This window comes from Larus michahellis, chromosome 1 (assembly GCF_964199755.1).
Source record: "Larus michahellis chromosome 1, bLarMic1.1, whole genome shotgun sequence".
Taxonomy (NCBI): domain Eukaryota; kingdom Metazoa; phylum Chordata; class Aves; order Charadriiformes; family Laridae; genus Larus; species Larus michahellis.
In genome coordinates this window covers 151,511,971-151,539,716 of record NC_133896.1, presented here as the reverse complement: position 1 = coordinate 151,539,716, position 27,746 = coordinate 151,511,971, and the positions used below count along the sequence as shown (strand labels likewise).

At 43.7% G+C, this 27,746-nt stretch overlaps 1 protein-coding gene across 2 annotated transcripts in view; it reads left to right on the top strand.

The window, feature by feature from the left end:
* Positions 1-27,746, top strand: part of AFF3 (ALF transcription elongation factor 3) — a 339,067-nt gene that overhangs the window by 143,946 nt on the left and 167,375 nt on the right. For both annotated transcript variants that reach the window (XM_074609144.1, XM_074609140.1), the window contains exon 4: positions 5,309-5,353. In XM_074609144.1, the coding sequence (XP_074465245.1) occupies positions 5,309-5,353 (45 nt within the window). The remainder of the gene's footprint in view (positions 1-5,308; positions 5,354-27,746) is intronic.

The window sequence follows — 27,746 nt, the reverse complement described above, 5'->3', positions numbered from 1 at the left end:
ACCAAATTTGGAGTCAGGGTGAAACATTTCAATATTTTGTTTTAATGGCTTCTTGATTTAGGTCATATATTGTTCTGTAATTACAAATTTTATTTATATTTCTTAAAATTTGTTGTTAAAGTGTTTTGATCTGATCAAACTTTAATTTCTCAACTGAACTGAAGACCACTTCTTAGAATTTAATTTTGAAGGTAATGGTATCACACAATTACATTTTTAATGGGAACATAACCAACGGAATAAAATCTACATGTAGGTGCCTGTCCCCTTCTCCCCCCCGCTCCAGTTCAGAATGAAAATATATTCAAAAAAGTGGGCACTTCCTGAGAGACAAAAAAGTCAGGTTTTGAACCGGTTGAGGTCTAATCTTTTAACCAGCCCACCTTTCCTGGGGTCCAAAGTCTTGCTTTTTCTCTCCAGTGTGGGTTCAGCACAACCATCCCATAAAGAGCCTTTTGGAAGATGTAGCTTATGTAAGGAAGTCAACAGCAAGTTAAGCCTGAATGTCTAAAAACCCTTCCTGGGCATCTGCAAATGACCTCTCCCAAAAAATACCTTTACACAGCCTGGCTATATTTCCACAGAAACCCCAGAAGTCACCTCTCTGGTCTCAGGCACGTCTCCCTGTTAAATTTGAACATTTTATTCCACGACTTGAAGGTGTTAGGATCTCTTCAGAGAAACGATCGAAGGGAGACTTTGTTGAGGGCAATGGTTCTCCACAACCCAACAGGCAGAGGCCACATGTATGAATAAATAAAAAGATAAGGACTTTACTTATCTTTTTCATACTGGAAGTTTCTTTCTAGCAAATGGATTGTATAGAAAATGTTATATATACACATATATGCGTGTGTGTGTTTGTGTGTGTGTATGTATCTCCATACTTTCATGGTCTTGCCTGGCAAAGAAGCATTGCCAATATGCTTTGAGATCAAGGTCCATCAATGTGGGCTTTTTTCCCTTTTTTTCCTGTTTTTTTTTAATCATGGATTTAGGTTATTGTCTGCCAACATTTACTGCCTGAAGCTTCACTTTAGGCTCCAGGGGAAAACCCGCAGCCCCGTTTCAGGCGGTGTCGTGCGGTGCCTGTGCAGCACGGGGGTGAGAGCTGCCCTAGAGGCAGAGGTGGCACCCAAAGGGTGGCACTTGGTGGCTGCTGCCATGTATTTGGTGGCAGATGCCTGGCATTCAAGTGCTGACACAGCCAGCCTGGCTCCCGACGAGTGGAAGAGGCTAAGTATGTACCTCGGCCTTCCGGAGATCTTGATCATGCCTAATTTATACCGGAGACCAAATCCAATAACTTCTGGAGACTTTGTAAAAACACTTAGCACAGTCCAAACAATGACAGCACCAAAAGCTCGCACCATAAAAATCTCTTAGGCTAAAATGTAAATAGATACTTGCAGAAAATTTTTCTTTCTTTCCTTAACACAAAGATTTGAAAGGAGGGAGAAGTATCACAGATAGGCAATTCCTTTCAGAGGGGTTTCTTTATATATCTCCATGTGAAAGCTGTTGGTAAGGGAAGAAAAAATAAAGTAATGCTCTGAAATAAAATTTGTACAGATGCAGCTTTTTTTTGAAATGACATCCCGTTTCTCAAGAATTCGATGTAGCCTTTAGTCAGCCTTGTTTCTTACCGTTCTCTGTGCTTTGCATGGTAATTAGCCGCTCGTGTTATCAGCAGCGCGATGCTCCCGGCTATTTCTTCAGCAGCCGCTGCTGTTATCCTCAGCGGCGGCTCCTCGCATCCTCCTGCCAGCCTGTACGCCAGCCCCACGTGTGTGCAGGTGCTCGGCGTTCTCCAGGCTGCGCCAAGCGAGGAGTGAGGGTAACGGGCGCAGCATCGCAGAGGGGAGAGGCCGGAGCCCACTTCCCCCAGCAGCTCCCTGAGATGTCCCAGTGTTCAATGCAGATGGTTCATTGGAGGTTCAGTGGGGCGAGTTTGTTATGACAGATCACAAAAATGCAAGGGGAGGCAAACGAGCTGGGTTCGTCAATGTCACAATAAATACAGGGTGGCAGCTCCTCGGCTTAGTTGGGAGCAGCAGCCTCAAGACCTTTATTTTGGTTTTTATTTTTTTTTTTAAAGTAATTAAAACGTTTATTGCACCAGTGCACTGTGGCATGCAGGCTGTCGAGAGGGTGGAGGGGCGGCTTTGCGCAGATTGCCGGCACCGCTGACATTAGCCTTAACGCAGGTGCTGCGTCACGCAGCCGGCACTGACGCCATAGTGCTTGGATCAGGCAAGGCCACTGACGCAAATAGCACGTCGAGTCCTCTGTGCTATTCGTTGTCTGGAGGTAAAGCAATCTCTTCTTTTAATTCAGATTTCAAGAAACATTTACCAGCTTTTTTTTTTTTTTTTTAAACTAAAATATGGCCATGAAGTTAAATTCAGGTTGCCAGGTTCAGAGGCGGCGAGGGTTCCTCTGTAACATGAGTAGAGATGTAGCGGAGAAGAAAGCTTTTAGAATAAGAATGGGGATTTTTTTCCATACCGACACCTACAGACACTTTTCAGACATAGCTTAAGGTCCCACAATAACACTCTGCATTTGATATCATGAAGAAGAACATAATATGGCCCCAGGCCATATGAAATTGAAGTTGCTTGCTGTGTGCAGAGCATGGTCTCTTAACTTCCCCACCCTTATTCTAGGAAGTTTGATATCAACAGTAATGTAAGATCCTTACAAGTATTCAAACCAAAAAAAAAATAATAAAAAAAATAAATTTGGCATTCAAAAGATGAAGAGCAAAGAGGGAAATATAGAAACTGAGGGTTTTTTTCCAAATATTGTTTTCAGTTTTGCGTACCTTGTCTTTGGTCTTGTGTTTCCAGCTTTTTTTTGCCTTTTGAAAAGCTGTGTGATGTTATTGAGAGAGATAACGTGAAAAGTTTTTTAACTCCCTGCCCAGAGATATGTTGTGGTAGGGAGAATAGCTATAGTTTTAGTTCTGTGGTAATGGAAAGTGTAATTTCTTGCTGATGAGTATTTGCACTTATTCCATTACACTTCTAGGAGGGATATTTAATTTTGTAACAGAAGTTTGTTTCTAAACCTACTCTGAAATAGCCTATTGCCAAATTTACCTTCAGTAGTTTTGCCTTCACACAAAAATAAAGAGCGTCATTTTACTATATGATCAACGTATTGTATACAGCATAAGATGGTAGGTCATCTCATCCCTCCTTCTGTAAGACGGCAATGGACTAGAAGAGCAAACTTGATGGCTGGCAGTAAATTCGTTGCTCTGTAAACAAGGCGCTTCATGACGAGGGCTTTAACACTCTCCGCTGTTGTGAATGGGATTAACAAGTCATAGGCCAGGGTTTGGGGAAGGAGAAGGAGAAAATGGAGGGAAGCCCACAGAGACGAGAGAAATAAAAACTAGCTAATATGAATTTTTAAATTCTTAAATATCCAGAGATTGTTGTGGTGATTCTGTCTGTCTTGTTAGCTTTGTTAGCAACGTGAACTATTGCACTTGCTCCAGCGTCAGGAAAGGTCGCATGCAGTGTTGCGCGGCTCCTCGGGGACAGGGCTGAGATCAGAACAGGGCTACCTGCACAGGGCTGCAGCTTCTCTTCAGCATCACTACATCAGGTATGAGTAACTCTCCACAGGCTGACTTTATAGCATGCTTAGTTCCTTTCCTTTTGAAGTCAGTGGCGTAACTCCTGGTGAACTGCAAAAGCCTGTATTGCACCAGAAAGGGTTAACGCAATACATTTGTTTAACAATCGAGAGCCATATTCAGCCAAGATTTGGCAGGAGTGCTGATAACAAAGCACTTATGACTTTCTATGAATTGGCATGAAATAGCAGCCACAAAAAACTATGAGACATAAATTGTTCCCTTGCATACGCGTGGCTGTCGCACTTCTGACCTTGGTTACAGCCGGAGAGAATGAGCGGCTGCGGATCCAGACCTCCACGGTCACTCAGCTCAGGCTGGGGAGCAGCAGTGACAGTGTCCAGGACTTGCACAAAGTAGCTAGTGGGATCATTTGGGTCTGGTAGGCACAGAGGTACCCGTTTTTGAAAGTGCCTTGTGGTTTTTTGGGTGCCCAAATACAGAAGTGGTAGAGAAGTCTGATTTCCAGGTGAGGATAGCTCAGCACTTCGGAAAATCAAATTGCTTCGATACTTCTCCAGCTGAGCACCTGAAAACTCAGAACCTCCAGGTGTTTTTTGAAAACGAGAGGCAAAGACCAAGCACACCTCCCTGCTAGCTTTTTGGGGACAGTGATTATTTGTTTTGTTTACGTCCCCCCGCTTCCCACATGGGAAGACCACAAGCCCCAGTCTCCTGAGTTAGTTCTCTTCTGCAAAAGGAAGAAAATCTTTCTGTGGGGAATTGTCAGGAAATTTAGTGTGGTGAAGTAAATCCTCAGAAAACTTGCTTGGTGCAGCAGCCGCCACCCGTACCTTTTGGAGAGCTGCAGGAGACGGGCACCCCCTCAGCGTTGGTACCTCCATCCGTGGTGTGCCCTCTCTTCCCAGTTGTGCCGGGCAGCGCAAGCCAACTGGGGGCAGGGGGCAGGCAGGAAGGTGGGGGGGGGCATAAGTATGGCAGATGCTTACCTGATCCCGGATTTCCCGGATCATCCCGGAGATCCCGGATTTCCCCTCCCCAGAACGGCTCTGGAGGAAGTCATCCCATTGAGGAGAGCTGAATTCCTCCGCGCCCTTGGTCCCTTGGTCCGGGTGGGTTTAGGGCCAGCATTTTAAGAAATTGTAGCCTTCTCAGAACCGCTGTGCTGCCAAGCCCGTGCTCAGAGTTGCCGCCAGTGTCGCAGTCCCTGCGGCCTCCCCTCACTGTCGCACAGGTGCCTCCACCCTATACATCGTCAGGCTTCGCACAGGCAGTGTCCCTGCAGAGTCCTGCCTGCACAGAGGGTGCGGAGAGATGTTATTTATTCCATTTAAGTAAATGCACATATTGGATCTATGTACATGCGGTAACTGTTCCGCTTATGCTTGCTCACATGCAGTATATCCAAACCAGCAGGAGCCGTACCCAAAAGTGGTGTAAACAAAATCCTATGAATTTATATAAAGATGTTGCAACCGTATGTAAACACTGCAAATATTACGTCTTTCTCTGGTGCTGATGGGGAAGAATTTGAGAATTTTAAGCAGTGCAACTTTTCAGATGCTGGAAAGACTTGGCCTCATTTCGAAACTGTAATAGAGGTTGGAATATATTTCATGTGACAACCATGTCCTCAAACCTGCTATTTGTTATTTCTTTTGAAAACACAAACAAACAATTTTCTCATTTTGTTTACAGGACAGTGGAACAGGAGATAACAGCTGCATTGAAGAAATACTGCGGGTAGGAATCCTTAAAAGACCATTTTTTCCAGTGCCATTTTGTTTACTCTAAAAAGACAAAAGGCTAACAAGAATATTACAATTACTGCTGTTAAAAATATTAGTCTCTTAGATTTTCATCTTTCTAAGGAAAAAGTAGACAAAATTATTTCCTCATGAAAAATAATTGAAAAATCTGTGAAAACAACCTTCCAGAGCCTCTGAATTTCACTGCTGCTTTGTGCCAGTACGGCTGACCTTCATGCATGCAGAAGCAGATAATGGGATAAATTATAAACTGAAATGTACAATGATGTTTCAGGTTTACACACCATGCAAAGTGCATGTTTCCATTAATCACGACTGTCAAAAATCTTAATTTTGAAGGGAGGTCTAGGAAGGTCATTTTCCACCTGGATTTAATTAGAATCCATTATGTAATGTCATTATGTCCATTATGTCCATTATATAATGACAATGTGCAAAACTGTAGTTATTTCCATATTTCATTATTATTTCTTTTATCTTAGTAATTTCTAGTTTATTTTCATGGAGCAAATTAATACACATCCAGACAGATCTTAGCTTGAATCAACTTTGATATTGATTATTCTCTGAGGCGGACAAATTTATAAACAATGAAACATTTCCATATATTTTAACTTGCGTTTTTTTCCGTTCTTTTCCTAAACTGATAATTCAATAATTTGCAATGCTTATAAATATGATATAACAGTGATTGAAATACCAAACAAGGTAGATGGAGTGGTAAAACCTCCCTGTTACTGTGTGCGCTTCCACCTCTTGGATATCCACTACCCAAATATTTCGGATTGTTTATAAACTATGGGGCTATAAATATTTGGTTTCGAGATTAGGAGTGCATTAAGCCTGTTGTTTCTAAAGGCATTTCTCCATTCTCCCTGAATATGTTAAATACAGCTTTTAATTCTGAAGCCGGACAAAGAGTTTATCGAAGGGTGATGATGATGTATTGCTTATGACTTCACTGGCAGAGCTTTTAGTTAGCTAACGTTTACAAAGTAGGCTTTTGTAGCACTGAACCACATATTCAACAAGCCTTAGCCTCAGTCCCTGCTGTTTTGTTACGAATTAGTAGCAGATAGTATAATTCATGAGAGCTTTTTACATTTTTCACGATGCACTAAGTATGTGATGTGATGTGGGGATTATTCACCCCTTTTTTATGCAAGGCTTTTAAAATGAACAGTCAAAGAAGCTGGTCTTCCTCCTTAGGTTGTGCAGTTTGGCTTGTGCAATTAGCGAAACAATGCAGAAGAGACATGGTTCCTTCCACAGAGAGGAACATGGATATGTAAGAGACCCCAGCTGAGAAGAAAAATGCACTATATGGCTAGGGACAGTAAGGTGCACGCCCAAACCAGTGAACAAAGCTGCTGCTCTCTCTTTTTTTTCCTCAAGAAATATTTTTGTGAAGCTTCATGATGAAGCTATCCTTGGATGGATAGGACCCTTTTTGTTTGTGAGGATTTATTCACAAATTCTTTCACTTTGCTTAAAAACTGAATAAGGCAACCCACAGCTCAAAAGCCACACTTCGCATCAGTGTCTTGCTGTCTGCTGAGGCTTAGCATGGCTAAAATGGCTCTTGTCCTCACGCGAATACTCAGTGATCATGGGTAATCTCTGCATTCTGCCCATCCTCCAGGTCTGCGACCTGGCTCTCGCTTTCTATTCTGGACTTCCCTTGTGTCTCTGTGTCTAAAACTACACGTAAACCTTGCAGAGTGTTACTCTATAGCATTTGTAGCTGAAGCTCTTTCTTCACAAAGGTGTAAGTCTCAGGTCCAAATTCTCATTCCACACCTTGATTGCTGCAACATCCCCGCCTTGGTTTTGACGAATGCAGTGTTACCCACCTCCCTTCGCGCTGCTGCGCAGATCATTTTCCTCGCTTGACATCTCCCCCAAAGACGTTTGTCTTTCCATCTCACCGCTGTCATCTCCTTCTCTATCACATCAAGTACAGCTGTTTGTCTCTGATTTTAAGGCCTCAAGTCTACCGGTCTGTGCTAATATATTAGCTCCCACTTTAGCTTACCTGGTGATGCCAGCCTGTGTCACAATGTTGCTAAGTTTTACATCAGTTAATTTCTCCCATGTTTTCCATCAGATCTGGGAAGAGCCTTGAACACTTTCCCAATTAGCTCCATACACGCCTTCAGGCCCTCTCTTAAGAACGTCCTTTTTCACGAGGACTGTGGAAAAACAGTCGTGGGGTCAGGGCTATACCGCTGTTTCTCATGCTTGGACACTGTTGTCCCTCTGGTCTCTTGTAGTGCCCAGTGAGGTCAGATATACCCATCTGCTCTCTTTTGGCCTGAAAAGTGAACTTTCTGTATCAGGGAACTACTGTGTAGTACAAAAGCAATGCTTAGGTACTCTGGCAATACAAATCCAGATCAGCAGTGGTGGTTGTTACTGATAATTAGTGAAAACAGCAACAGTAATAATGCGCCATTACTACTCGCTTTGTAAATTACTGGCATCCAGACTTTTCCAGCCGTCTCCGTGTCCTCTTTTTGTCCTGAACAGATCCATTCAGTTTCAACACAGATTTTCTGGTTTTCAGAAACAGACTGTTTTTAAGGAATGCCATTTCCATGTCTTTGTTGGAGGTGCTATTCACATAGTTAAGCCAAAGTTTAGCTGCTTTTTGGACAGAATATGTGCAGTTCCTGTACAGGTGCCCAAAGGCAGACAACAAAAAGCCACAGGAACTGCAATCCTTGTGTTCGCCTCAGAAAAGATGGCTCTTTGCTGGCACACTGAACTGTGTTTATTGTAGGAAGGGCCACTTGACTGTATGGAGCATCAGCAAAAGGAAGAAGATGCTTAAAATTTATCTTTGTAAGGAACATTGCGCCCAATTTGAGCTCTCTTGCACAACACAAAAGCAGAAAACATCCTCTCTTTCTAAATAGCATGTTCCCTGCACACGTCAGGCTGTGGCTTTTCCAAGGGATAGATGCTTCCACGGCATGTCTGTGTTTCCCCAGTCAAGACCAAGGGCAGTAGGAAGTGTCCCCCAGGTCTGCTCCATCTGCTTCCCTGTGTTTCCTTCCCCCAGCGCCTGAGAGGAGGCAAGTGCTGGTTTGCTCACAGATCTTGTCACCTTCTGGTTTCAGGACATGGCCAGAACTAACATCTGGACCTGGGCTGCAAAATCAGTTTAGGCATAGCTTTAAAATCACCAAACCTTATTTTACACTAACTGTGACAGGAATTTATAGTCTTTGTGCTGTCTGGTGCACCACAGGGTGCCACGGCTTAAGCCTAGCCTTTTTTGATGTTGTTTTACCAAATGTATCAGGGCTCTGTAGACTTTGTAAATTGACAGATCCTTCTGCACGAAGCTGCAGGTTCCAGAGAAAGCCCCCAAGAACTGAGACGCAGAACCGCTTCCAGTCCTGAAGGAGGCTGATTAACAAGACAGTAACCCTGTCGAGATCGGAGCTGTTGTAAGGATTCCTGCTGGGTTTGTAATCACTGCAGGAATCCTGAACCTCATCTAACCCCATGCACTAATTTATAGCAACTTCTTCAAAGTGTAGTGACGGCTCTGTCCGGCTGCCGGCATGCATGTCAAGGGCAGAGAAACTTCTAAGAGAGCCTTCGGTGTAAATAACTCCAGTAAGACCAAGTAACAGATGTAATGTCAAATCAAGAAAGAAAAGCCTCATTACTTGACAGTAGCTGTAAAAGGCAAATCCTTGTAAGCTTTTGCATTGTTGGTGGAAGACATAGTAGAAAACTTTGAAGCAGAAAATAAGAGTTAAGACTACACAAATATCCTTTATTCCACCATCCTGGAGCAGTTGCTACCTGAGTTGCAGAGACACCACCAAAGCCAACCTATTCACTTCCTCACTAAAACACAGGCTTGCTAAGCAAGATTAGTAATTTTTGGCTGATTTTTGTTTGATTTCATTAGTGTGTGAAACTGTGTATTTTGTTATGGCTGGTGGGGTTTGGAGTAAACATCTATTTTGCGGTAGTACCTGCGAAAAATGCAAGAGTCCTGCCTCTCCACAAAGTTCACTGTTGCAACCAATATTGGATCCACCCTGAGGATATTTGCTATGGATTTAGGGAGAAAGGGAGTGTGTCGAGTGCAGGCAGTTCTTGGTTTCTAAGATAAATGGTTGGAGATTGATCTGGCTGTTCTTACAGTCTTAGCTTCAATTTCCTACAGTTGCGGTAGTTTTGTTGAAAGGAAACCCATGGGCAAGCTGAGCTCTTAATTACTGAAGATGTGAATTCCTTGTGAATTGCCTGGGGTTTTTTTTTGTGTTGACATGAGAGGTGTCGTTGAACTGGGGCAAGAGGGACGTAATTTGAGTGTTTGGCCTGCAAACAGTGTTTGGCTGCAGGATGTGGAGGCAGTGGGAAGCTGGTGGAGCAACAAGAATGCAGAGAAAGGGCTGGAGGAAAACCAAGCAGGAAAACCAGTTAACACAGCAGAAGCCGCCTCCTTTGGGATGGTGTGGAGCAGTGGGGAGGCAGGATGGGGTGTGGGGTGGAGGACAGATAAATTTCTTTCAGGGAAGACAGAAAAAGTAGTGAAAGGACTGAGACTCTACCTACAAACATCCCTCCTGGTGAAGGGCAACGTGGCTTGGTGCCACGAGTCTCCTGCCCAGGGGTGAGCACCCGCAGGTGCCCTTGCAAATAGGTTGTGACTCCCCACGGCCACAGGACATCCACTTATGAAAACATGACATTTTAAGTGTGATGGCTTAGAGGAGTAATTTACGTGAACCTCTCTACCCCGTGAAACTAATCAGAGTATGTAAAGCACAGTACTTCTTCTTTGAGCAACGTAAAAAACTGAATGAAAACAGAATCTAATTCTGTATTTTTCCCCTTCCCCACTTGGGATCCCTTGGCTCATTAGCAGCCTTGCTAATTCTTTAGCAGAAAGCATTAAGGATCAGCCCATCAAATATTCAGGGTTTTTTTCAAACCCAAACAGCCATATGTGCCGTGAGATCAGCTGCACTCCATCAGCTGATTGAATTAAAACAAGAGCAGAGGTAAATTAGAAACTGTCTGCACAAGACAAATCCTGTGAAAACATGAAATCCTACCAAACACACTGTCACTGTGAATAAGCATCACAGTCAGTGGAGCACGTGTCAATACTTAGAGGGGAGAAAAATCAGTTTCTTAGAGGTAGGTTGTTAGTTCAACAACTGTGAACTGCTGCCTTGTAAATGTTAATGACTGTAAGATCCCACTGGCTGCAGTTAAGCTCCTGGTGGAGTCGGACATGTGAAGAATTACAGAACACAAATGTGGTAATCAGCAGTATATTTCTAAACACTCCTCTTGCTTCCCAAAGCAGAGGGAAAAGCCTACAGGTGGAATGAGACCCACTTTGCTGCACGGTGCAGGTTCAATAGCTACCTCGGCACTAGCAGAGAGTTTCATTGCAGTCTCGCCTCGCCGCCGGAAAGCAGTTGCTGGGAAACTGGGAGGAAGCTGAGAAGGCCACCCTCAGCACGGCACCTTCCTGGGGAAATTCGGGTTGGCTTTTGTGACTGAGCCCGGCGGGAAACTCCTGGGAAAGTTTCAGGAGGAACACAGCAACCTCCGGTGAAAGAGAGGTGGCAGGGGAGAGAGAAGGCATGGAGACTCAGAAGCAGCCCCAATTTGCTGATACTACCTTTCTGGATCAGTCTCATTGAATACAGAAGTACTCCAAAGTGCCAGAATCGTATTAAAAATGTATCAGAGGCATAAAATATCATTTGTTTTCATTGAAATTTTGCAGAAGAACTTTCACAGCACTGCTTTGCTTTCATTCTCCTAGGTTTCAGAGCAATTAAAGCATTACTTTGGCTGATGTATACTGTTCATTGCATTTCTTCAGTATTATTCTTTTTGTCTTTCTTACTCAAATAAATGAAAAAGCATACCCAAGAGTGTTTGCAAAATGCGTCATTTCACCCGAGGCACTAAAACCCAGAAACGTTAAGCCATAGTTCAAGCGATCTAATCCAACCTCCAATACTCACCGATTAACGTTGCTCTTCTTACCACACCGTGACATCCAGCTCGTTTGTACAGTATCTTTTCTCCAGCAGTCACCGTCTGCAGTGATTTACCTAGGTCAACTTTCCTCCAGCCAGGCTGGGTACCGCTAGTGGTGTGGATGGCAGCACTGCGTAGCTTCAGCAAGCTCTGCCTGGAGCTTCTCCAGCTTCTCGGTGAGAATTAGCAGTCCATACGGTACCTTGTGCTACTAGAGGAAAATTAGCAGCAGTACCAGAGCTAGCTGAAGATATTTTGGCATTGTCCACATAAGCTGCAATGACTGCAGAGACGGCATACCTGTGTACACCATCATTCCCTTGACTCCTCACACCTTAGCAGCTTTCAGGATACACCGTCTTTATGTGGTGCCTTGGCCTTCCCCTGTGTGTCCGCTGCAGACAGGGTCTCTTTATTACCTCTTTTGTCCCTTTTTGGGCTTTCTCAGAGCGTCAGAGTCTCTCTCCAAGTGATCTGTTACTTGTCAGCTCATCTGAACAGATGCTGCTCCTGGTTTGGGCATCGTGCGTGGCACATCCTTTCGATTGCCCATGTTGTGGTTTTCAACTGTCAATAAATCTTCACAGCCAACAGGTTAGACCCAGATATGTAAGCACTGCTTCCCTGGTCCTTAGCATATACAGTCTGAGGTACAGAGCACCATGTAAAATGGTATGCTGACAGTGATAATGTCAACCAACCATTAATTAGTTGTACATCAACAGCCACCCTGAATTGTCACACTCGAGTTTTTGCTGCTGTCACTGTTGTTGTTGAAAATAGTGTCTCAAAGGAGTTTGAGGTTTGAATTATGCTGTATATTTAAACCTTGAACTTAATTAATCTCAGCGTCAATGAAAAAATATCACCTTAAAAAGTCAAAAACTATAAATAGTTTGGTGGAAATAGGAGATCAAGCCATAAACTCTTATGGTGGGAATAAGACTTACAAGAAATGCCACTCAAAGGTAGTCTGCCTATCAGTCTTCCAGGTCCCAACACAGAACATGGAGGCACTTTCTGTGGCATTGGCCACTCATGTGCTGGGGCACTGACATTCTCAAATATGGCAAAATCTGATCTGTTTTGAATCAAATGGGGTGCTACAGAGGAAAGAGACCCATATTCTTCTTAGAACACAAGTAGCTGATGTGAGAAGGCTTTGCATTAGGAAAAGGCAGGCCAGTGTAAAAAGAGCTGGTGAAACACTATCGTGCTAATGTGGTGGAATTAATTTTCAAAATTGCTGTTTTGTAGCGAGTGTATGCACCCTGCTATTTGACAAGGCAAGAGAGAATCCAGAATGAATTATCCAGCCTCTCTGCTATACAAAATAATACAGTAAAATGCTTACTAATTCTTCCCTCTGTTTAGAGTGTTTCACAAAGCTGGAAAAGAGGCACAATCACCATCTTGTTCCAATACAGAGAAATGATTCCTTGTTATTAATGGCAAAGGGCCAGATAGATCCTCATTTTGTATATCCCTGCCACAGCTCCTCTGAGGCCAACAGAATTATGCATGTTAATACCAGAAAGGAGCAGTGCTATCAGTCCTAATGAAAAAAAAAAATAAAATTTGGATAATAGCAGGTATCCACACTGTTGGGAGCCTGGGATTTGATGCCTTCAGCTGCCATCTTTAGAGAGCAGCCTACTTTCTACCCCCTTGGTAAGATTCACTCAAAACAAAGTGAGACCACAAAGGAGATGTGACTTGAGGTGGTGGCATCCTCCAGTAAATCCTGTGGTGACAGTGGTTTCTTCCTTGGTTAAATGGGCTTTAAGGAAGCAGACTCGTCAGAGGAATGCAGCTAGATGCTGTTGTATGATGTATTTCCCACCCAAGTTAGCGATCCCTTTTTCATCACCGTGTTTCCAGGGATGGCTGTAGAGTAAGGGAAGGAGAGACGGAGGGCTTCCCATAGTGTGCGTGTGTTCTGGGCTATAGACTGCAGCGGTGGCTGCAGAGCCAGGCAATCATTGCCCCATAGTCCCCGATGCCTAAGGACACGGCCCTTGTTTGCCCTGTGGGCCCACAGGGTGACAGACCTGCTGCCATCCCCGCCTTAAGATACGTCTCTGAAAAGCTGCCTTAAATCGAGTTGTGGGTTTCAGTGGCTGACATTACACGTGTACTTCAGCAGTGCACCTCTTCCTGTCATCTACACTAATATTTTCAGTAGACATGCTCTGACATCTAGGAAATTCCTCTGTGCTGCCTGATTTTCCACAACTGGAGATGATCAGCAGGAACTCTCCCACCACTGTCACTTTTTGGTCTGACTCAGGAAGTGTGAGCTCTCTGTTTATGTCTGAGAGAGGCAGCTTTCCTCATCTGGGAGCTGAGACTAATGTTCTTTTGTTAATCATATTTAATCATATTTAGGAGCAACACATGAGTTAGCAGTTAGCTTCACTTGGCAGAAGGGCTTTAAGGAAATTGTGGGAGAAAAGAGGAGTCTGCTAAAAGGAAATTAAATCGCTTTCAAGAATATTCCATTGCAATGTCTATACTAATAAGTAAAATGGACTAATAACTGTTCTCTTACCCTGAGGCCAATCAACGGAGCATGGCTCGTGTCCAAAGAGCTAAACTCTTACAGCCACGAAGCAGAGTGGCTTCACCCACGCTGCCTGTTGGGAGAGGCCCCTGGGCATGCAGGGGTTTTCTCTGCAAGAGTTGGTCCTGGCCAAAACTGTGCTGGTGGCAGTGATTTAATGATACGCACGGTTGTGGGCCAGCCCTCAGGTATGTGGTCCTGTCGGTGTGTTAGGAGAGACGTCGTCTAACTTTTCCATACAATGCGCTGGGCTTCCTCCAGCCTTGTGCAAAAACTCAAAGACCTTGGAGAATACAGTGCTAGCCACACTGCAAAAACTGTGACTGAAAATCTCGAGCATTTTTTATTCTATATATTTTGGCATCTTTTTGTTATTGTGGTTCATTGCCCTTGGGATATATTGAGTTGGGTTTTTTTCTTTGAGAATGTGAAAGGTAAAAACTGTTTTTGAAGGAAAGACAAGAACATACACAGTCGTTTGTCTGCAGGATGCAAAGTGCTGTTAATAGAATATTTTAGGAGAGACTGACTGAATACTGATCAAGTTTTCACCAACCAAAATGACATAATATCTGTCCTTTATGATTAGCGCTAAATGTCATTTACTGTGTATGGTGCATTGTGTCATTCTTACAGTTATTTTGGATTTAGTACCTTAGGAAGTAAAATGCTATCTGGTGTGCTTCAAAAGTAAGGCACTTGGAAAAGACCCAATTATTTCATGTACAAATTACTGATGTCACCTTAAATGATGCGATTCTCACTCAGTTGTCCAAACAGTACCACTGCACAGGTTATAATGAAGGTGGTGATAGATCGTCACATTTCTGACAATTTCTGAAAACTCAACTTTTGCCAACAGAATTAATTTAATTAAAAATATATATTCTTTGTAATAATATTGACTACACTACACAAGGACACAAAAGGGCTTACATACAAACTTCAGTTAAAAAGCATGCAATTTTATAGAGAAATTGCAAATCTGTCACTTTACCCTTGGGAGAAAAAAGTTATTCAGAGTAATGACAATAGCTTGGTGGGAGAGAAAGTGGGCTTCACGCAGTAAAAAAGTTTCTGTCCAGCTGTGTGGGTTTTCCACAGGCTTTTTTTCATTAATATTATCAAGTTATTTGTTATTTACTCATGAATGCTGAATAAATACCGAGCAAATTCAAGACATTATTAATTTTCCTAGCATTGCATGTACGCATATGTAATGGTTCATTATAGCCCTGAGTTTTCAACATATTCCAGTGTAAATTAGAAGAGCCCAATTAAAAAAATTGTAGACCCTGATCCAACCTTTGTTGACTTCAGATCCTCATGTTGAATGGAGCACCAAAAGAGAAAATTATGCCTATTAAATTGAGTAAACATTTTCTTCATTTATCTGGGTGACTTTTTTCTGTCAGTGAAAACTATTTTTTGCTAAAAATGCCAACCCTTAGAAATTTAATGAGTATTAATGAAAAGCTGGAATAATTTAGCACAGACAAAAAGAGGGTAATTTTCCTTAGACATTTCGTTAGTACGAGCCGAGTCCTAAAAGGCCTATTCTCCTTGTGGTTTGTCAGAATAATTCTCATTATAGTCAATAGGAAGCAGGTATATATGCATCAATAGCAGAATAGACTGCTAAATATAGTTGCTGCCGCTGCAGCTGGTTCCCTCTCTTGTTCATCAGATGGGGAAGCTGGAAGCTGCAGCAGCCTCACAGTGTAAGAAAGACAACCCTTGAAGAAATTTGTTTCCTGGGAACAGGGTGGGCACGAGCTCGATTTCGCGCTTCCAGGCACTTCAGACTTTTCCCAAGCGGATGGACAAGTCTTCAGCCTGCTGTGTTTGGGCCCACCACCCAGGGCCACCAGGCGTGCAAGCTTCCCTTAGCCTGAGCAGGCTACCCAAATTTGCCATATGCATCATATTTTCCAGGCTATGTGACTGCTGCAGCTCCTGCAGTCGTTCCAAAAAAAATAGATGGTTGGGGCTTTTCCCCGTTATCTGGAGAAGCAGTGTACATCTCTAGACAAAGCCATAAAAGATCTGCACACTTTGCCCCGTCTAAATTTCCCCATCGTTTTTTGCTGTCACTCCTCATCTCCCTTGCATCTGAAGATGACATTTCCACCCTGTCTTCCAGGCTCTGCCTGGCTTTCCCTCTCCCTCCCCTCCCGGGCAGCAGCGTCTTTCATCCTCCCTGGTGTCTCCCGGCTCAGAGAGCTGCCCCCGGGCTCTCTTCTCCTAAATAAGCTGCCTTTGTCTCTGGGCCCTTGGAGTCTCACAGGAGTCACTTAGGCTCTGTGATTTTTTTTAAGACCTAGGATTAGTATCTGATATCTTTTTTTCTCTTGTCTGGGATTTTCTGCTATCCAAATCTAGACCCCTGTGGAGAGGCAGGGGGAAAAAATGGCCCTTAACCTTTTGTTTTCCTTGGGTAAGATCTATTCAGGTGCTGAAAAGCCTTCGCTATCGACATTTCGTGGCAGACATTAACTTCTTTTCCTTGTCTTCTTAGCACACAGAGTATAAAGCATTACACAGTAAAAAACAGCCATAAGGAATTCATAAATTATATATGGGCAGATTCCCCAAGTCATCAAACATTCCTTTCTGTAAAGGATGTTCCCTATCAGTTATTGTTTCTGTGGTGTATGTACCTTTCCATATCTTGTCATCTAAGCTTTCATGGATATTTTTTCTTTTTTTTTTTTTTTTTTTGTAATTTCAGTGAATTCTGATTTAAAACAAACCAACAGGAGTCTGCTTTTTTACCCCTCTCTCTGTCCCTGTTTGCCAGCGGAAACCGCGCAGGTTGGACGGACAGGTGGAGGGAGTTCTTGGCTGAGACAGACACAGACCTGCAATCTTTGGTTTCACTGTCACCATCCCTTGAACCCCTGATGCCAGGGAAGGAGCCAGCCTGCCCGGGGTTGCCTGTGCTGTGGGTACTCTCACACAGCCCCTGGCAGCGTTTCTGGCTGCAGCAGCTTTGCAGATGTGCAGGGCTGAGAATCCAGCTTGAGAATGTCCCCTCTCGCACGCTTCACTAGGCAGAAGCTAATTCAAAATTCACGTGTCACTGAAAAAGCCATGCCAGCTAAATAGTGTATGCGAGTACTAGGGAGCTAAACACATGCAGAAATGGGCCGATCCACGATGCATCTTGTTCTGTCTGTCCAAGTGCCTGTATTTTGGCCAAGAGCCATAGGACTGCTAATCATTGCAGAGCATACCCTAGGAGCCATGCAGGGTTTGGGTCCAGCAAGAGGTACCTAATTATGGTGGAACCATTGCACTGTCCCTTCAACTTTTCTGCAAAAGGTACCACTCTTACTAAATTTTTAAGGCTGTGTCTCACCCTACGCATGAGTTTTCCTGCAGCAATGATAGAATCAAGTCTTACAAGTATGAACTTAGGTGTCTTTAAAATACAAAGCAAAGCTTTTAAAGTCTTGTTGGCTCGGCAAATGCGTTTTTACAAAGCTCGTATCCCAAAATAAAAGCAGTTTAAGAATCCTACAACTTAAAGTGTGTTAGAGTATATGAAAATAGAGTGTTCTGTGAGGAGAAGATAAGGGGAATTAAATGCTGAAGCCAGCATAGGTAAAAGGGAAAACGTAGCTGATCATACAGCCATCCATCCTAGCCGTTCCTCTCCAGCTCACGTCCGCTCGTCTCCCCACTGCTCTGTTGCTGTTTCTAAATCCAGATGGCTGCAGGGTCAGTCCAGCCAAGCACCGCACTCTTTTTTCTGGTGTGCGAGAAGTCAGGCTCCTGCTGTGAATCACCTTCACGCTGCCGCCTGCCCTCCTTCGCTGACTGGTAGAAGGCACAGGCGCCTAGCCCTGAGTTCAATGTCGGCAGCAGCCGGTTTGTGAGCACCCCTTGCAAAACAGGCACAGCGTTGACAGCTAAACTCTTTGCATTAGTTCCACGCAGGAGGGATGCATGAACCTCCTGGCAGTTCTAAAATATGCAACATTTCATATGGAACTGCAAAATGAAATACTTTGTTCAAGAGAACGCTGTTGGTCCATCTGACTCCATCTAAACTGGTGGTAGCCAAGAGGTACTTCTGATCTCACGTGTCTGGTTGTGTCCTAACTGTACAGCAGAGCAACAGACCTGCATACGTCACTCCATGCAACTTTCCTTTCCCTGGTTTCAGCCCAAAACCCCCTGGATGCGTGAGTTGAAGAGAGTCCTAATATAGCTCAGTTGGTTCTTGGATCTGGGTAGCTCCGTAACGAGAATCATAGAGAATCATAGAATCATAGAATTGTCAGGGTTGGAAGGGACCTTAAAGATCATCTAGTTCCAACCCCCCTGCCATGGGCAGGGACACCTCCCACTAGCTCAGGTTGCTCAAAGCCCCGTCCAGCCTGGCCTTAAAATCTTCCAGGGATGGGGCTTCCACTACCCCTCTGGGCAACCTGTTCCAGTGCCTCACCACCCTCATGGTGAAGAACTTCTTCCTAACGTCCAATCTGAATCGACCCATCTCTAGTTTTAATCCATTCCCTCTAGTCATACCATTACCTGACATCCTAAAAAGTCCCTCACCAGCTTTCATGTAGGCCCCCTTAAGATACTGGTAGGCCACAATAAGGTTTCCTCGGAGCCTTTGGAGGAGTGTGAAGAGCGATGCACAGCACTACAGGTGAATTTAGACTAAGCCAGAAAGAAATAGTTGCGTTTCAGAATTATCAAATGTTTAAGTCATTTATCTCAAAATAGAATTAAGGTGTGAGAAAGCCTATAAAATGCACAACTGCATTTCTCTGCAAAATTACAGGGTTCCTTCTGTTTGGAGTAATGATTGTAAATTCCTCGGTAGCACGGAGACTATTTAAGGTCACATCTACCAAAGCATATTTAAAGAAAGTTCAAACCTTTTGTGTCTGACACTTACATTCTGATTATCTGTCTGGAGGCAAAGCTCCTCATTTTGATATGTAATGAATAAAATGCACAAGTGGAAGGAATCAAGATAATGAATTTGCAGGATAATTTTACTAATTATCTTGTTGCTGATCATAGAACCAAGGCACTGCAAGTCAGTCCTACCACAGCTATTAATATGCAATGCCTAAAGCTGTTCTTGTAACATTTATTACTCATCTCGCTAGTTCTACACAAGTTGATAGTTTTCTATTAAATTTGTAAAAGTGAAGTCGTTAACATGTTCCTTGTTCTAAACATAACATGTTAAATTATACAAGTTTACCAAAGTCTAAAGTAAACGAGAGTATTTAAAATAAGCTGTTTTCTACTGCGTGAATGTTAGGTGATGAGTTGAGATGGGATTTATCTCACTTTGTTGTAGCTATTTGAAGATGGGCATCTAATCTAGGGTGTGAATTTAATCTCCCTAGGTAGTCATGGGAGAGAGGATGGGACAAATTGTCCTCTGAAGGTGCCTGTCTTCCCCAGTCCAGTCAATTTGCTTAAATGATTTTATTATTTTTTTATGACTAAAGCAAAGAGGGATTAAAGTTTGTTGTTGGGAAGTGCTAAACAGGACACTTTTCAAAAAGAAGAAAAGCAGAAACAAGTAATAGTACCGTGAGATTATGATTGGCCCCCTAGCCATTTGGTTGGCAATGCTTAGAAAGAAGACAGTTGGAGAACACAAGCGTAGAGTCTGTACAGCTCAAAAACATGAAAAAGTGTCTTATCAAAGTGAGCCATTGATACCCAAACTGCAGCAACAAGATAGTCAAGCTCAGGAGCCATAATGTGATGCTCAGTGTGGCTTTAGGAGAAGGAACAAATGTGGACAGAGATGAGTGAGGATGAAAAATTATGAGGTTAAAAATACATGCAAGAAAGACAGAAGCAAACACAATATTGGATAAGTGACCAGTGGGAGGAAGCAGCTGGATCCTGGCTCCTGTCTATCGCTTCTGCATCCCAGGAGGACCAGAAGGAGCTCAGCCTCCTTGCTCTCCAGAGCAGCACAGAGTTGTCTCCCTGTATCATTGACTGTGAATCTCCCGAACTGTGTGTGCGGCCTTTCCTGCTGTGCCCTCCTCTATGCCAAAGTTTAGATGTTGCCTATTATTTTTCGCATGTAGAAAAGTCTGTGTTTTGTGTCCTTATGATGCAAAAGGGAAGCAAAAAGGAAACAAAAGAGAAAATCTGGAGGCGTTAGAAATGCAGAATTCCATAGGGTGGCCCTAAAGGGGGTGCTCTGGGAAAGTGGCACAGCAGATCCTGACCCTGTAACCTCATTACTGTGTCATCCCAGCTGGGCTCTGTAGGCACCTTGTCTCTGCCTTGCTCGGTATTTGTTTAAGAGGACTTAGACCTCCAGCCTGTAGTCCTTGGAACTACCCATGTGATGGAGACCATTGTAATGGGCATATAATTTTTGCTTAGAAAAGAATGAAAATCCTCAAAAAAAAATCTATTCAGACTGCTCCTGCAGCAAGCTAAGATACCGTAAAGTTTTTGATAACTAAATCCATTTGGTGCTTTATCTCTGCCCTCAAATCATTTCCCTTAATATTAGACAAAACTACAGCACAATAAAAAACAATAATGGTCAGGCACTTGGGTTAATAAAAGAGTCTTTTGAACTGCTATTATAACATAGAAAAGAGGTCAGCCATTTCAGCATAGATCTTAAAAGTTAGCTGGAAATATTTGTAATACTAACAGAAGAATCAAAGCTGCTTCTCGACCAACCATGCTGCAAATAAGGATGCTGCAAATAAGGACTTTAGAAGCCCCAAAGGACTCTGCTTTAATAAGCAAGTCATCTAAAAGCACTGTTGCAGACAACCAGAGGGTACAAAATAACGCAGACCAGAAATGATCTGACTGCAGAGAGACATTGGAAGGCAACAGGTTCTCTCTAGACAACTGGATAAAAACCGAGACAGTGGTGAAAAAATAAGCATTTATCATGCTGCCTTTTTAGTTTCTGTTTCATGGTTTGGTTGTGCTTTTCTCTCCCATAGAAGTTCATCAGAAACATTAAAAGCAGAAATCGAGTGCTATTTGCAGGTTTTGTTTTTGTTGTTGTATGAAATTGAGAGCATACTGTGCTATAAATAAAAGCTTGTAAGTAAATTCCCAGCACATTAAAACCTGCCTAACAGGAGATTAAGATGGTCTGAAGTCACTGACTCAGATCATAAACAGTGCGCCGTTGGCTGAAATGATTAATCGCTGTGGTATGAAAGAAAAAAGGAAATTTGTTAAAAAATAAGCAGGGGGCAGGATGCTAACTCCAGGGGCACGCTGATTGGCTCTTTAATAATGTATAACGAAGCGCGTGCCAGATCAAAAGCAAATCACATGCAGCTGGCAGAAAATGAAATGGCATTAGGCAAAGTATTTGTCTAACTATGAGGCTATTTAGGAAACTACTGTCTATTAATGTAATGTCTATTAAAGCTTTTCAAATTAATTTTTGCTGAGAGAAACCCCATAAATAAAACATGGTATATGCATTTTATATATATGCACAGACACATATGTCCATATATCCATATGTATGCATTATATATTATAAATATATTCATATGTATGCAGGACCAGAGGACATGGTGTGAAGTTGCGGCAGGGGAGGTTTAGGTTAGATATTAGGAAGAATTACTTTACTGAAAGAGTGGTCAGGCACTGGAACAGCCTGCCCAGGGAGGCGGTTGAGTCACCATCCCTAGAGGTATTTAAGAAACGTCTAGATGTGGCACTTCAGGGCATGCCCTGAAGGGCAGAGATTGTAGGTTGTTGGGTTGGACTCGATGATCTCAAAGGTCCTTTCCAACCATGAAGATTCTATGATTATATATTATAAATACCGCAAACATTTAGTCACAAGTTTGCAAAATTACCAGGCATTATTAACAGCTATTCAGGCTAATTAAATCATCTTCACATTCTTATTTTAATTGTTGCTGTGTGTGAGTGTGTGCTGAATAATTGTTACTTGGTTGTGTTACGATACTATTTTTTGCTGTGACAGAATTTGACAAAAATCTATGGCAGGGGGAAGAGAAGAGAGGTGCAGTGATGGAACACCCCCATCCCTTGCAGGTTACGCTGTTGGCTTTTATAATCTCAAAGGGACACCTGTCTGCTGAGCTCCTTCAGCTTTGAACGGGTCGGCTCAGCAGCAGATGTGGGAAGGCAGGGAGCGATGCTAACCCTGGGAGATGTCTTTCCATCAGCATTCCCTTTTCAAGACACTGATATGCCCATCCGTGGCTGAGGCTAGGCTCGTGCAGAAGTCCAGGGGCATGTTCTTCTGTGTCTGGGTGCAGCGTGGACCTAGTTTTAATCCAGTGAAAGCCTGAAGCACAACACCTGTCCTGAAACCCTGGGGCTGTCCCTCTCCAGCCCCATGCTCTAACCCTTAGGCTGGAAACGCAACCTTCCTCCGTGCCTTGTGGGCTGCTGGCTTGGGCTTTTCTGCTACGCCAGAGGTCCGGCTCCAACAGGAGGGTGCAGGCAGAGTTCCCTCCCAAAACATAGTGTGCTCTGAAGGTCTCCTGAGGAGCAGGAGCCACCTGAGGCTGATGAAAGCCTGCAAAGTCACCGCTGTGGAGGTCAACCCAAACTGCAGAGCACCAGCCAGCCTCCCCGCCCTCTGGGCTCTCCGCCGCTACATATTTGAAGGGCGGCGTTACTCTGTGCCGTCACACAGTAAGTGATACTGCTTTGCTGTCCTGCCATCCCGTTCTTGTCACTGCACAGCAGAAACCGTCAGCTGATGGGAGCAGCACGTGTGGGGAAAACCAGAGCCCAGGCGGCCTGGCAGCCCCGCGCCTTTCCGCAATTACCAACAACAGTTCGTTTCTGTCACCGCTTACTAAAAACATGGCACAGCGACTGAAATAAGTGAGCACTTAAGGGAAACCCAGACCTTTTATATCTGCCACTTATTTCCTGATTATCTTCCTGGAGGTCAGGCCCTTCATTTTGACACTTAATGAATAAAATGCCCACGTTGCAGGAAATGGGATAATGAATTGTGAAAAGACATAATCAGCAATGACTAAATAATTAAGGGAATTGAAATGTAGAGTCATGTGGGAATGTATTAATAATAACATGATTTTTCCATATGCTAAAAAATTCTGTCTGTTTTTAGAAAATCAGTCATCACACATGCTCTGTGGCAAAAAAAAAAAATTAATGTAGACTAATAGGAACTGTAATTAGATGTTCTGCTTTTAAACAGCTGAATAAAAGATGAAATCATATAGAAAGTATATTTAGATACAAGCCAGAAAGTAAACTGATTATTATTCATAGTGCTGTTAATAGGAGCTGTAATTTATGCATCTAGTGGGAATCATGTTAGGCAATTAGGAAAGGGAGTCACACTTGACTTCCCTTTATGCATTTACATATTTATATATTTTTCTATATCCTGCCAATGTCTCCATCTTTCCAGTTACCTTTAATCCACATAACTGCCTAGAATAATACCTTTTACAGTGAAATTCTCTGTTGGAGTTCCAAAGTTGGCCTTCACTTAGATTAAAGAAAGCCACACGAGCTTCTCTTTGATCATATTTGTCTCCTGACATTGGACTTTTGCAGGTCCCCGGTACTACATGAAGAATGGGACTTTTTAATTTCTCTCAGCGCTTCACCTTCAAAGGCCCGTGGCAGAAATTATCGTGGCAGTTGGACGGGACTGTGCCCATTTCTGCTCCCCTCTGTCTATGTTACCCCTCTACCTACTTATCCAGGGTCCAGGTTCAATTGCTTGGTCTCAGTCTGCTCCTAACAAAACCCGGGATCCTAGAATTCACCACACTCCCAGCACTGAAATCCCAATGATCTGGATTTTGGTTCCGCTTGGCTTTGCTGCGTTTGTGGAATATATGGTCTTTCATATATATTTAATACTTTCAACAGTTCACTGCAAGAATGATTTATGCTTATTCGGTGCAACAAGATAGTTATTGTTTCAATCCGAAAGTGTCCTAGTATCTAATCACATGTTAATGCAGCCTCTCAGCCATCCCATACAATGTGGGTCAGCCAGAGAGGGTCACATCGCCAGGGACGTTTGAACAGATGGGTGGGCTGAGGTACAGGGAGCTGTTGTGGTTTGCTCAAGGTAAAAAAGCAAGTCAGTGGCAGAGCAAAAATTAAAATTCAAGGCATGAGATCAGTGAAGGATTAAGAGCCATGTTCATCTGCTTCATTTCCAGACATATATAACATGTACCTCCCATAATCTGCAGGTGTCGCAGCTTGGAAATATTCAGCACATACCTCAAAAAGGAGAGGCAGGGGGACTCTCCAGGGAAGGGAATGGACCTGCAGGGACCTCAGGGAGGTGGTGGACCCGTGGGTGGGAAGGGGACTTCTCCCACAGGAGCCATGCTGCTGCTGGGTTTCAGGGCTGTTTCGCAGCTAACCTGCCACCATGAGTACTCAGGACCAGTGCAAGGTGATAACCTGAGCTAAGCGCCCGTTCCCAGCAGATAAGCAAAGTCTCTTTTTTCCTCTCTGTGTAAGGCTGACCTGGACAAAACGGCCCCATAAGCCAGACCCTGGTCACTTCCAGCCATGCCTGAGATGACTTCCCAACGAGCCTTGTGACTCATGTTACCAATCCTAAACTTTGAGTTATTCTGGCCTGGTTTTGCTTGCTGTGTTTTTCTGCAAAGGCCATTCTTCCCACTGCTTTGCCGGGTGCGATGCCTCAGGAGGAAAGCGCTGGAGCCTCCCCAGGGCGCAGGGCGCTCTTCCCGGCTCGCTCTCTTCCCCCGCAAGCCCTCCTGGAGACAGGGACCTGGTGTCTTGGCACGGGCATCTGGCTGCAGGGCTTGCAGTTTGGCTGCGGACCATCTTTCGTAATTGGGCTGGCGAGCGATGCCTCTGCTCCTGCTCGGGGCTGGGGCTGCCGGTGCCAGCTGCTCCCCCCGCTGCCCCGGCTGCAGATGGCCCCACCGGCACCCGGCAGCTCACCCTCCGACAGTCCTCTCCTTCCCCCTGTCCTGCCGAACCGTCTTTACAGTCCTACTCACAGCAGATGTTGTTCAGTGACAACCCACTCTTTGGCACACCCTGCTGCCCTCCTCGCCTTTCCCGTTGCGGAGCAGGGAAGCAGGAGGTACTCCGTAAGCGATATTGTGTTAAGCTATAAGCCACAGAAAAAAAGTGGTTAAAAGCAGTAAAAGCATTATCATGCCTTCCAATAATGCTATTTTTTATCAGACAGAGAGTGATTTTAATTCGCCCCCCCCCCCCCCATAAGCATCCATGGTGCATCTCCCTCCCCGGCCATCCCGGGTGTTGCATGGGTCTGGCTCATTGCATTTGTTCTCCATCAAAGTGCGATGTCTTGGGATGGATTCTGCAGGCTTAAAATAGAAACATTCCTGCTTGCTGCTGCTGATGTATCATTGGGTAATCATTAAATAAATTCAGTGTTTTACTGCATTAACAAAAACACATGATTGTTTAACAGAGTATATTACAGAAGATGGAGGCTTTAATGGTCTCTATGGATTTTTAGTTTGTAAGAGTACATTATGAAGCTGTCTTGGTAGGGTGCTGTTTTCATATGTGAAAGAAGTTACTGGCGTTATACATCATTTTTATATCTTGTTGCTAGGCAACATATCATAGTGCAGTTATTGCAAAGGTGTCTGCTTCCTCGTTAAAAATCTTCATGTTGCTCCTTAATTCTGCAAAATTAGCTCTGTTATTGATCTTCTCCTGCTTCCTTGGATATCTATTGATTGAGGTTTCATCCGTTAAGTTTCGGAGAAATATAACAGATTTTTTATGAACTGAATTTGGGGTTGAAACCTAAAGCCTATGCATTAGTGCTAATCTTCAGTTTCCCCCTTCATCGGAATTTGTTTTCATGCAGGGAGCCGTGTGTTTCCGTTCACTTGGGATTCAAAATCAGGGAAGTAATTTGAGTGGTGATGTATTTAAGATACGGCCTATGACAGCGAGGCTTAAAAAAACAGCAACAACAAAAAGCAGGGGCTACCTAGGGCTTTCTGGGAAAGATCTAAAAATTCCCTTTAAAACTCATTTCTTTCTCTCTTCAAAATAAGCCGCGGTTCCTGCTTCAGCATACTTCTGTTGCGAACTCCTGCTATATTAGCATTTCCAAATCTGGAGGCAGTTTTGCCCCAGCTTGGGTCAGGCTGTGCGAGATTTGGGGCTTTACGGGACCGAGCTGACTTCATCGCCTCACTTCATTCTCGCCTGGAGAAGGCAAATCTATTTCAGAAAAACACAGTTGGTAATAACAGGCAGCATCACGCACAAGAAAATAACTTTTTTTTTTTTTCCCCCCCAAGTGCCAGCGTTTATTCCCTTCATTACCACTCCTCCCGAGCTTCCTTGAGTTGGAGAGCTTTCTGCCGGGGCCATATGTGCTCCCCAGAGGCAGGGGTGGCTCTGGCACGTGTCCTCCCCCCCAGATGCCTCCGCAGGCTCACGTGGAGCCAGGGCACGTGGAGGGGCTGCCAGCACCAGGCACGGGGGGAACCGGGGGCTTCCGCAGACCTCCGCATGCAGCAAATGGCTCTTTATTATCCTCATCCCTCATGCCTTTGTTACTAGCATATTGTAATTACTTTCATTAACCAGACTTAATGCAGTGGCGGCCGGTATAGCTACTGTTCGTTTTGGGGCAAATGGTACTATTATAATATCAGGTTTTAATTAAGCTGTTTTGGATAAAAGCTGGCGTGCTAAAAGCCTTTAAAAATGCTGTTCCTTGGTACACACCCACACAACAACAACCAGTAAATCACTGGGATTTCATCTAACCTCTCCCTTGGAAGAAATAATTTGGCATGTGGTGTCAGGGCAGTTATTTCTAAAGGCATGTGCTCCAGAGGAGGGGAGGAGTGAAAGAAGCATGAAAGAAGTTCGTTCTCTTATTTTTTAAGCTGTAGAAGAGTTAAAAATAGTTATAAGACTTTGTTCTGCTCTAAAGACTATTCTTTTAAGGAAAAATGTGCGAATAATTAATTTATAATGGGACTAATTAGTTCTGTGAAATTTTAATAGATGAAGTTGTAAGTGAAAGAAAAGAAATTGTGAAGGGCAAAATGTTTAACTTCACAATCAATTAATGTACTTTCCTAAAAAATGCCTGCAAATAATTTTGACAACATTTGAAAACTGGTACTTACCTGTTCACTCGTGAACAACTGCCTGCGCAGATTTCACACCTGGAACTCATTGGTCTGTTCCTGAACAACCGTATGGCTCCATTTGCACCCTACCTGCTTGCCTGTAACTTGCAAGGGAAGGGAAGGGGTAGGGTGGGCTCACACTACTCTTCCATTGCTTCTAACCACACAATACGCCTTGAATATTTGGGCCTCTGGATCGTACAACAGCTTTAGCTCTATTCATCCAGCATTGGTGAGGCAATAATTAGGGAAAACATTACCATTGTTTTCCCACTGACAATTCCTCTGCTCCACACCACTGGGCTATGACGTGGAAACAGTTTTGGTACATCTGAGAGGTCTGATCAGACTGTTTCTAAATCCTTTTCCTTTGATTGCTTCTGTTGGAAACTATATTTTCCTTCCTCAGGAAGATCAAGAGAATATAATCGCTGTCTGACCCTGATAGTAATGAATGATGAGTATCCAACCTGACCACCTTGGTCTAATTCATTTCCCCTCCATCTCTGATCTCTCTGAGGAGACACTGTTAAAATGGATGCAACTCACTGTACTCCAAGAAGCGGTGCCAGTGTCCAGAGGAACCATCCTTCCATTCCAGAGAAGAAGGGAGTTTGGGGAATCAGCCTCTC